This window comes from Mandrillus leucophaeus, unplaced genomic scaffold (genome assembly GCF_000951045.1).
Source record: "Mandrillus leucophaeus isolate KB7577 unplaced genomic scaffold, Mleu.le_1.0 Scaffold390, whole genome shotgun sequence".
NCBI lineage: Eukaryota > Metazoa > Chordata > Mammalia > Primates > Cercopithecidae > Mandrillus > Mandrillus leucophaeus.
The window spans coordinates 1504847-1517197 of record NW_012104143.1 but is presented as its reverse complement, the minus strand read 5'-3'; the positions used below and the strand labels follow the sequence as shown (position 1 = coordinate 1517197).

At 43.3% G+C, this 12351-nt stretch overlaps 1 protein-coding gene across 1 annotated transcript in view; it reads right to left on the bottom strand.

The window, feature by feature from the left end:
* ABCC6 (ATP-binding cassette, sub-family C (CFTR/MRP), member 6) overlaps positions 1-5984 on the bottom strand; it is a 79767-nt gene extending 73783 nt beyond the window's left edge. Inside the window, exons 1-4 of the mRNA XM_011991182.1 lie at positions 5895-5984; positions 4158-4340; positions 2358-2483; positions 2090-2218 (exon numbers count right to left, since the gene is read on the bottom strand). Of these exons, the coding sequence (XP_011846572.1) occupies positions 2090-2218; positions 2358-2483; positions 4158-4340; positions 5895-5930 (474 nt within the window). The 5' untranslated portion in view covers positions 5931-5984. The remainder of the gene's footprint in view (positions 1-2089; positions 2219-2357; positions 2484-4157; positions 4341-5894) is intronic.
* Positions 5985-12351: the final 6367 nt, after the last annotated feature.

Here is a 12351-nt window from a genome sequence, read left to right as displayed (position 1 = left end):
AATCCATCATTGGCTGGGCACATTGGCTCAAGCCTATAGTCCCTGTACTTTGGGAGGCTTAGGTGGGAAGATCACTTGAGCCTAGCAGTTTGAGATCAGCCTTGGGAACATAATGAGACTTTGTTTCTATTAAAAAAAAAAAAAACGAAAAGAAAAAAGAATCCATCACTGTGAACTATTGTGAGAATCCAATGAGGACAGGTGTGTAAGTGCCTGCCACAGTGCCTGCACATGGTTGGAACCCCTGAGTGTAAATGGTCCCAGTATTATTGTTTCTATGCTGTGTCCCAAAAACCTGACTTATGTCAACTGTGGGAGCCCACCCTTTCAGAAATTACTGAATACCCTGTGGAATTTCCCCTTAGTTACAAAGGTTACTCTTTTAAAAACTCCGTCCTCGGTCAGGCGCTGTGGCTCATGCCTGTAATCCCAGCATTTTAGGAGGCCGAGGTGGGTGAGTCACTTGAGGTCAGGCATTTGGGACGAGCCTGGCCAACATGGTGAAACCCTGTCTCTACTAAAACTGCAAAAATTAGCTGGGCATGGTGGCACATGCCTGTAATCCCAGCTACTCGGGAGGCTGAGGCATGAGAATTGATTTAACCCAGGAGGCAGAGGTTGCAATGAGTCAAGATTGTGCCACTGCACTCCAGCCTGGGTGACAGAGCAAGACTCTGTCTCGGAATAAACAAACAAAAAATAAAAACCCTGTCCTTAAAGACAGGATGATGCTTCTCTACTTTCTCCTTTAGGGGCAGGATGGAGTAACCACTGAACTCAAGAAATGATCTGTGAGTTCAGACGTGGTGGCTCATGCCTATAATCCCAGCACTTTAGGAGGCTGAGGTCAGAGAATTGCTTGAGCCCAGGAGTTCAAGATCAGCCTGGGCAACAGAGCACGATATTGTCTCCACAAAAATACAATAATAAAGTAAAATATCTGAAACCTGCTGCCGCGTGATCATTGGTGTTAAGATAACCCCCTGTCCCAGATGCCTTGGATAAGCACTCTGTCGAGGCCACTGCTCCTCAGTAGGTGTGTGACTTTGTCCTCACCCTAGGAGCACTTGGTAATATCGCGAGACATTTTGGGTTACTGCAATTGGATGGTATGCTACTGGCATCTATGGGCGGAAGCCAGGGATGCTGTTTCACACTCTACAGCAAACAGGACAACCCCGTCCTCCCAGCAAAGACTTATCTGGCCACAACGTTACTAAAGCTGAGGTTGAGAGAAGTTGGTCTAGACTACATGTTTTTCTCTTTGCAGAGAAAATGACCCATCATGTCTCCTAATATAGAAATGCTGCTTCTGGCCGGACGCAGTGGCTCATGCCTATAATCCCAACACTTTGGGAGGTCAAGGCGGGTGGATTACTTGAGGTCAGGATCACTTGAGGTCAGGAGTTCGAGACCAGCCTGGCCAACGTAGTGAAATCTCGTCTCTACTGAAAATACAAAAATTAGCCAGGTGTAGTGGCACGCACCTGTAATCCCAGCTACACAGGAAGCTGAGGCAGGAGAATCGCTTGAACCCGAGAGGCAGAAATTGCAGTGAGCCGAGATTATGCCACTTCACTCCAGCCTGGGTGACAGAGACAGCCTCTCAAAAAAAAGGCTGCTTCCCAGATTGAGCAACAGAAATATGAGTGGGTGTGCAGAATGAGTGTGTAAATAAAGATGCATAGGAACGTGGGGAGGGTGAATCCATGAGATGAGGGGAGATGTGCACGTAGGAGTATGTGTGCACACAGGTGTGTCTGTGCCCTGTGCCCAGGTTGTGTGTGTGTGTGCATGCATGCATGTGCTTGTGTGATGTATGAATCAGTGCATATAAGTGTGCGTCGTGTGCAAGTGGCACGTGTGATGTCGGTGTGTAAGACAGGAAATCGTGTTGATAAGAAATGTATGGGATGATGGGTACTTACAGGTGTGGGAGTGGATTTTGTGTCTCTAGAGTGTAAGTGACTGGCTTATGTGTGTCACCGTGTAGAGAATAAGTCATATGTGGAAACGGGAAGAGGAAAGATGGGACCCAAGGTCAGAGCCACCATTTTGGTTTCCCGGGGTGGCCCACACCCCCACTTACCGCTCCAGAGGCCTGCTGGGCAGCGCTGGTAGCTGGGAAGACAAAGCAGAGAAGCCAGTACCCAAACAGCACTCCAGATGACTGGACTCCCTTTTTCCTCTCGGTGTGAATCAGGAACACGGCGAAGCTCTGGACAGGAAAGTCAGGGCAGGCCCCTTAGGAGAGGGTGGAGGCTGAGAGGAGCCTCTTCTCTTCCCCTTGTTCTTCACGGTGGCAGGCAAAGCAGCAGCTGGGAGCAAACCAGGCTCCAGACTGAAGGCATCATTACCATCGTGGTGAGCCACACGGTAGGGTGAATGAGGAATTCCGGGGCCTCAGACGTTCCTCGTTGGATTTTCCAAAGAGCGACAGCCACGCTGGAGGTACACAGGACTATGAGGGCGAACCCAAGCACCTGAGGGTACAGGCTTAGATAAGCTTGGGGGGCAATAAGAGAGGTCACAGCAAATGGGTGGGCAACCCCATGTCCAACTGGGAGCTGGTTCTGCAACATCCTGGCTGGGGCCCTGTAACAAGCCAGTATCACCAGCTAGCAATGTGCCAACGTGAACAATGTGTAAAGGGCATGGCAGACCGGTCCTGACCTGTGACTGTCATATAAATAATGTACAGCAAGGGCTTGAGCCAGCCGAGTGTTTTCCAAAATGCAGGAAGTGCTCTAATCGTGCACATGTGAGATGACTTTGGGTGTGAAGAAACAGCAGGAAATGAAATGTACTCACCAGGTAAAAAACTATCCTCTCTTCAAGTCATTTTCAAACCCTGCTATGAAATCAAGGAGCCAGTAAGTCTCTAGGGTCTTTCTAATATATATTGGTTTCTCTATTGAATAAAAGAAAGGACGAAAATGAGAGAACATGTACACACCAGAGGGAAGGCCAGAGCTAAGGCATATTGGAGGAACTGCTCAAAGAACCTCAGTTTAAAGCAGAAGTTGGCAAACTATCAATCACCAAAGAAAAATAAAAAGCATATGTCGTGACAGGTGAAAATTACACGGAATCCAAATTTCAGTGACTACAAATAAAGTTTTATTGAAACACAGTCGGCCGGGGGTAGTGGCTCGTACCTGTAATCCCAGCACTTTGGGAGTCCAAGGCAGGCAGATCACCTGAGGTCAGGAGTTGGAGACCAGCCTGGCCAACATGGCTAAACCCTGTTTCTACTAAAAATACAAAAAAAGCGAGATGTGGTAGTGGGCACCTGTAATCCCAGCTACTTGGGAGGCTGAGGCAGGAGAATCACTTGAACCCAGGAGGCGGAGGTTGCAGTGAGCTGACATCGTACCATTGCACTCTAGCCTGGGTGACAAGAGCAAAACTGCATTTCAAAAAAAAAAAAAAAAGTAACATGGTCATGACTATTGTCTACGGTTATGACTATTGCATTCATTCTGGAATGGCAGAGTTCAGTGTTTGGAAGGAAGATTATCTGGCTCACAAAGTCTCAAATACCATGTACTGCTTGGCTCTTTAAGTTTGCCAACCCTTGGGTTGTTGGTGGGTGATTATGCAAAAATTGACATAATGGCAGAAGAATGAATGAACTCTGAAGAACATTCTTTAGAAGCCTACAAGAACGGAGTAGAAGAGGATGGATGAGCAGAAAGGCTCACACTTGGAATGCCAGTGTTTATTTAACACACTAAATACATATCACATATAAAAATTGTCCTATCATACAGCCAGTGGGGGAACATAAAAATAAGTGCATAACTTTTTAAAAGGTTCATCCCAGTGTGGCCCTAAAATTACCTTGTGTACCCAAGAGTCTATATGGTATGTTTTGGAAAATGCCAGGTTATGGTAGTTATAAACTGTCCGGGAACATGGGAGTGTATGTGTGTGTTTGTGCATGCATGTATTTTCGGAATTACAAAATCTGTTTGGGAGAACCATGTTCCACTGAGCTGACCTCTGTAGCCTCTCTAATATTGCTCTGTTTGATTAAGAGATTCCCTTCTACACGCTGATAGGAGGAGTCTGCTTTAAGACTTCACCAGGTTCCAGCCTGTCCCCTGCCTCCCCCCACCATTGCCTCGTTCCAGGCTCCCAGGGATGGCAGCTACCATCTTGGCTTTGAAGAGTGGGGACATCCGGAGGTAACCCCGGCCATGGTGGTGGATGAAGAGGAGGTAGATGGGACCAAGGACCCAGAGGTACATGGGGGGCACCCAGACCCCTGCTGTTCTCAGGAAACACAGGCTCAGCAGGCTGGTGGCAGCAGGTTCAGACTCTGTCTGGTTCCAGACCTGAGGGAACACCAGGAGGCCCCTTAGGATGGTATAAGGCAGGGATCCCCAACTCACCTGCCCAGGGGCCCAGGCAATTTTTTGGATCTTTAACATTTAGACAAAAATGTGCCAAGCACTCTTTGGAATACCTAATAATTCTCAACTCCTTTCATCCTGACATCAACCCTAGGTAGATGCAATTATCATATTGATTTACAGATGAAGAAGCCGAGGACCAGAAAGGTTGAGTAACTTGGCTGACTTTACCCAGCTGAGGAGTGGAAGGACTGGGATTTGAACCCAGGGAACTGGGCCATGTGGTCTAGGAGACCTGGGCTCCATAATCATTGCTAGGCACAGACCGTCAGTTAATCCTTATAAGAACTCCAGCACATAGGCAGTACTGTCCCCATTTCAGAGACCAGCAGACTGAGGCACCAATCGGGGAACTGCCTCCCTCAGGGTCACATAAATGGGAAGTAGCAGAGCTGACTCTGACCCAGGTTTATCTGACCCCAAACCTTGTTTGACTGGTGGTCTTGATGTGTGATTTATTTTTATTTTTTATTAATTAATTTATGTTTTAGAGACAGGGTCTCACTCTGTTGCCCAGGCTGAAGTGGCACAACCAAAGCTCACCAAAGCTTTGAACTCCTGCCTCAAGCAATCCTCCAACCTCGGTCTCCCAGAGTGCTGGGATTACAGGCATAAGCCGCCTCACCAGGCCTGGCTAACTTTTTTTTATGTTTTGTAGAGATGGGGGTCTCTACATCTATGTTGCCCGTGCTGGTCTCGAACCCCTGGCCTCAAGCTCCTCCTGCCTCAGCCTCCTAGGTACTGGGATTACAGGCAAGAGCCACTGGCCCAGCTTGATGTGTTATTTTCATCTCAGCAGGTCTGCTGGTCCTATCTAACCCTAGAACAAATTTGAAGTTTAGTGGACGTGGCCTCTTCAATTCTCTCTCCCGTCTTTTTACTCCCCCTGGTTTCACAACTCACTGGCTGTGCAAACTTTAACCTCTCTGTCTCAGTTTCCTTCCCTGCAAAAGGTGAATAATGAAGACTTTACCTCTATGAATTGTATTAAATGGATTAATAGCAGCAAAGTTCATAGCAGCATGGCACAAGGTTGGGCACAAGGCTAGGCACAGAGGAAGCCCTCAGTTCATACCAACTTATCGCTTATCTCCCTGGCCCTCGAAATACTGGCAGTTTGCAACCCCCACCCTCACCCCGTGAACTCCACTCTCTGGAGTCCTTTGCTAAGAGCGATGGAAAAAGAAACCAGAGAGGTAAGGCTCGCTGCGGATAGGAGGGCTCGGAGCACCCACTAGCTTTATGCAAATAAGGGTCAAAGCCCCTAGTAGCTGGGAGGTCTGGTGGCCCCTTAGACAGAGCTGGGCTGTCGGGGGCGCTGGGTTGGTGAAAGGAGTCCAACCCGCTGCAGTGAGGGGGGCTGGAGTAAGTCTCCTCGCTTCCCGGGTCCAGGAATCCCCAGTATTGCAGCCCAAGAGATCTGCAGCCAAACCAAGCCTGGAAAAGGAGAGGGGGGCGCGATGGCGGGGCACTCACCCCCTGCCCCGCGCAGGGCTCAGCAGGTGCGGCCATCGGCGCCTTCAGTCGTCGTGGGTCCCAGCGTCTGTCTGTCGCTAAGTCTCTGGGCAGACTGCTCCGCCTCGCTCCTGCCAGGGAAGGGGCGGGGCTGGGCTGGTCGGGCTGGGATTCGAGCTCCGGGATCGGGAGGCGCCGGGCAAGGTCCAGCTGCGCGGCGGGGTTGAGGTCACGGGAGGTGAAAACAGGCGAGGTGGGGGAGGGAGGAGTGGAGGAGAGAGGAGCTCGGGGAGCTGGGACAGGCACCGGGTTGGGGGGTCCCGGAACCCCTGAAAGTTCAGTGACATCTCCATAGTTCCCTCTTCCCCTTGCAACAAGAATCACTCCAAACTTCCCAAACACTTTGGACCCAGCAATTTCCAGGAGTTCATCCCAATGGGAGAACCGAAAGGTGTGCACACGTTAGTAACAAGGAGGCCTGGTGACCGCCTAAGCGTCCAATCGCGGGGACCACTGGGTCAAGGCCGAGAGGATGGAGACCACGTCACAGTCACCTCACTGCTGGAATGGAGGGTGGTGGGGAGAACTTAGAAGATTATGCAATGGGCTGGCAGGGCTGTACCCGGTCGCCCTGGTAAGCAGAGACTCAAGAAACCTCTGGGATCCTGTTTTCGGGTGGTGTGATCCCAGGAGTGCACGTGAGCCCCTTGGGTGTCTGAACAGAGGGGCATGGGAGGGAGGGCCGCACTCCTGCAGTCTCACTCTGCTGGTGTAGCGGGCAGCTGCCAACTCCCACCCCACCCTGCACCGCGGGCTCCTGAGTCGGCAGATGAAGCATTTTATAAATTCTACTTTAAATACATTTTTTAAACTTGTCAGATCTTTGTCTTCATTTCAGTCCCTGCGCCTCTGCCTCTTGCTGTGGCCGCTCATTTAACACTGGGGGGTTACGCTCTGCTAAGTCCCAGGGGGAGACTGTTCCTAATATCTGAGGGAGACATTACTCCTAGTATCACGCTGGGTGAACACCACCTGTGTACAGCCTCTGATATGATTCGTAATATCCAAGGGAGATACTATCCTAATATCCCAGTGGGTGAACACCATGTGTGTAAACCCTGTGATATCACTCGAAATATCCGAGGGAGATATTACTCCTAATATCACAGTGGGTGTACATCCTGTGATATTATTCGTAATATCCGAAGGAGATTTTACTCCTGATATCACAGTGGGAGTATACACTGTGATATTATTTGTAATATCCGAGGGGGATTTTACTCCTACTATCACAGTGGGTGTACACCCTGTGATATTATTCATAATATGCTACAGATATATTACTCCAAATCTCATGGTGGTTGTACACCCTGTCATATTATTTGTAATATCCTAGGGATATATTACTCCTAATATCACAGTGACAGTATATCCTGTGATATTATTCATAATATCCTAGAAAGATAGTACTTTTAGTATCACAGTGGGTGTACACCCTGTGATATTATTTGTAATATCCTAGGGAGATATAACTCCTAATATCACGGAGGGAGTACACTGTGCAATATTATTCATAATATCCTAGAAAAATAATACTTTTACTATCACAGTGGGCATACACTCTGTGATAATATTCGTAATATCCTAGGGAGATACGACTCCTAATATCACAGTAAGTGTACACCATGTGATATTATTCATAATATCATAGGGAGCTATTACTTTTAATTTCACAGTGGGTGTACACCCTATGATATTATTTGTAATATCCTAGGAAGGTATCACTCCTAATATCACAGTGGCTGTACACACTGTGATATTATTCATCATATTCTAGGGAGATATCACTCCTAATCTCACAGTGGGTGTACACCTTGTGATACTATTTGTAATGTCCTAGAAAGATATTCCTTTTAACATCACAGTGGGTGTGCAGCCTGTGATATGATTCGAAATATCCTAGGGAGATATTACTCATAATATCACAGTGAGTGTATACCTGTGATATGATTTGTAATATTTTAGGGAAAAAATATCACAGTGGGTGTAAACTCGGTGATATTATTTGTAATATCCTAGTGAGATATTACTCCTAAAATCACAGTGGGTGTACACAATGTGTGTACACCTTGTGATATTATTCATAATTTCCTAGGGAGATATTACTCCTAATATCACAGTGGGTGTACAACCTGTGATATCATTTGTAAATTTCTAGGGAGATGTTAATTCTAATATCACAGTGGGTGTACAACCTGTGATATCATTTGTAAATTTCTAGGGAGATGTTAATTCTAATATCACAGTGGGTGTACATGCTGTCATATCATTCATAATATCCTTGGGAAATATTGCTCCTAATATCACAGTGAATGTACACCCTGTGACATTATTCATAACATCTGAGGGAGATATTACTTCTAACATCACACTGGGTGTACACCCTGTGATATTATTCATAACAACCGAGGGAGATATTACTCTTAATATGAGAGTGGTTGTACACTGTGAGATGTTATTCATAATATTTGAGGGAGATATTACTCCTAATATCACAGAGGGTGTACACCCTGTGATATTATTCATAATATCCTAGAGAAATATTACTCCTAATTTCACAGTGGGTGTACACTCTGTGATATCCTAGGATGATGTGACTCCTAATATCAGAGTAGGTGTACACCATGTGTGTAAATCCTGAGATATTATATTTAATATACTGGAAAGATATTACTCTTTCTTTGAGTAATAGTGTGTACATACACTGTGATATTATTCATAATATCTCAGGGAGATATTATGCTAATAACAGAGTAGATGTACACCACGTGTGTAAACCCATTGTGATATTATTCATAATATCATAGGAAGCTATTACTCCTAATATCCCAGTGAGTGTACACCCTGTGATATTATTCGTAATATCCTAGGGAGCTATTACCCCAATATCACAGTGGGTGTACACTCTGTGATATTATTTGTAATATCCTAGGGAGTTATTACTCCTAATATCACAGTGGGAATACATCCTGTGACATTATTTGTAAAATCCTTGGAAGCTGTTACTCCTAATATCACAGTGAGTGTACACCCTGCTGTTATTCATAATATCCTGGGAGCTATTACTCCTAATATCACAGTGGATGTAAACCCTTTGATGTTATTTGTAATACCCTAGGTACCTACTACTCCTAATATCACAGTGGTTGTACACCCTGCAATGTTATTTGTAATATTCTAGGAGGCTATTACTCCTAATATCACATTAGGTGTACTTCCTGTGATGTTATTTTTAATATCCTAGAGAGTCATTACTCCTAGTATTTAATATAAATAAATACTTTTTATTTATTTATTTTTATTTATTTATTATTTGTATTTATTTATAAATATAAATAAATACAAAGGGTGAGTTTACACCCTTTGATGTTATTCATAACATTCTAGAGAGCTATTACTCCTAATATCAGAGTCAGTGTACAACATGTGATATTATTCGTAATACCCTAGGGAGCTATTACTCCTAATTTCACTGTGGGTGTGCACTCTGTGATATTATTCGTAATAACCTAGAAAGCTATTACCCCTAATATCACTGTGAGTGTACACTCTATGATGTTATTCATAATATCTTAGGGAGTTATTACTGTTAATATCACAGTGGGTGTACACCCTCTGATGTTATTTCTAATATCCTGGGGCGCGATTACTCCTAATATCACAGTGAATGTACACCCTGTGATGTTATTCATAATATCTTAGGGAGTTATTACTGTTAATATCACAGTGGGTGTACACCCTGTGATGTTATTTCTAATATCCTAGAGAGCGATTACTCCTAATATTACCATGCGTGTACACCCTGTGATGTTATACATAATATCCTCAGGAGTTATTGCTCCAAATGTCACAGTGGATGTACACCCTGTGATGATATTCTTAATATCCTAGGAAGCTATTTCTCCTAATATCAGAGTGGGTGTACATGCTGTGATATTATTTGCAATATCATAGAAAGATACTACTCCTAATATCACTGTGAGTGTACACACTGTGATTTTATTTATAATATCTTAAGGAGATAATTACTCCCAGTATCACAGTGGGTGTACACTCTATGATGTTATTCATGATATCTTAAAGAGATATTACTCATAGTATCACCTTGGGTGTAAACCCTGTGATATTATTCATAATATCCTGGGGAGATATTACTCCTACTATCACATACGGTGTACACTCTGTGATATTATTAAAAATATCTTAGAGAGATATAATTTTAATTTCAAAGTGGGTGTACACCCTGTGATTTTATTCGTAATATCTTAGGGAAGTATTACTCCTAATATTACAGTGTGTGGACACCTTGTTATATTATTTGTAGTATACTAGGGAGATATTACTGCTAATATCACAGTGAAAGTACACCCTGTGATATTATTAGTAATATCCTACAAAAAATTATTTTTAATATGACAGTGGGTGTGCACCCTTCGATATTATTTGTAATATTCTATGGAGATATAACTACTAATATGACAGTGGGTGTACACACTGTGATATTATATGTACTTTCCTAGGGAGATATTACTCATAATATCTTAGTGGGTGTACATCCTCTGTTATTATTCGTAATATTCTCGGTAGGTAATACTCCTATTATTCACAGTGGGTGTACACCCGCTAATGTTATTCATAGTATCCCAGGGAGCTATTTCTCCTAATATCCCCATGGGTGTACACCCTGAGAAGTTACTCGTAACGTCCTAGGAAGTTATTACTCCTAATATCACAGTGGGTGTACACACTGTGATGTTATTCATAATATACTGGAAAGCTATCATTCTTAATATCACCATGTGTGTGCAACCTGTGATATTATTCATAATGTCCTAGAAAGCTGTTACTCATAATATCACCATGGGTATACACACTGTGATGTTATTTATGATATCCTAGGGAGATATTACTGCTAATATCACCATGGGGTACAGCCTGTGATATTCTTAATATTTTAAATAGTATTACTCCTAATATCACCGTGAGTATAACATTTGTGATATTATTGGTTATATCCAAGGAAGATATTACTCCTAATATCACAGTGGGTGTACTCTCTGTGATATTTTTCATAATATTCCAGAGAGATATTACTTTTAATTTCACAACGAGTGCACACCCTATGATATTATTCATAATATCTTAGGAAGATATTACACCTAATATTACAGTGGGGGTACGCGGTGGGTGTAGTATTCTAGGAAGATATTACTCCTAATATCACGGTGAATTTACATCCTGTGATATTATTCGTAATATCCTAGAAAGATATTACTTTTAATATCACAGAGGGTCTACACCCTGTAATTATTCATAATATCCTAGGAAGATATTACTCATGTCACAGTGGGTGTACACCCTGTGAAGTTATTCGTAATTTTCTAGTGAGATATAACTTTAAATGTCACAGTGAGTGTAAAGCCTTATTAGTAATATCCTAGGGAGATATTACTCCTAATATAACAGTGGGTGTACACCCTGTGATATTATTCATAGTATCCTAGACAGATGTTACTCCCAATATCACAGTGAGTGTGCACAGTGTGATATTATTTGTAATATTTTAGGGAGATGTTAATATACAGTGGGTGTACACTCTGTGATTCATTCGAAATATCCTAAGGAGGTATTACTTCTAACATCACAGTGGGTGTACAACATGTGTGGACAATCTTTGACATTATTCACAATATCCTACAGAGATATTACTACTATATCACTGTGAGTGTACACCCTGTGATATTATTCATAACATCCTAGGGAGACGTTACTCTTAATATTACTGTGAGTGTACACCCTGTGATATTATTCATAATATCCTAGCAAGATATGACTTCTAGTATCACAGTGGATGTACACCCTATGATATTATTTGCAATATCCTGAGGAGATATCACTCCTAATATCACAGGTATTATGAATAACATCAAGATATTATTCATCATATCTTTGGGAGATACCACTCCTTATATCACAGTGTGTGTACGCCCTGTGTTGTTACTCATTGTAATCTAGGGAGATATCACTCCTAAAATCAAAGGTAGTGTACACCTCTGTGAATAATATTCACTCTGTGAATATTATTTGGTATATTCTGGGGAGGTATCACTCCTAATATCACAGGGGGCGTACACCCCTTTTGATATTACTCATCATATTTTAGGGAGATGTCACTCCCAATATCACAAGGAGCGTCATATCCTAGGGAGATATAACTTTTAATTTCACAGGGGTTGTAAACCCCTTGTGATATTATTTGTCATATCCTAGGGAGATATTATTCCTAAAATCACAGTCGGTGTACATGCTGTGAGATTATTTGTGGTATCCTAGAAAGACATTACTCCTAATATCACGAGGGCGTACACTCCTTGTGATATCATTTGTCATATCCTAGGGAGATATTATTCCTAAAATC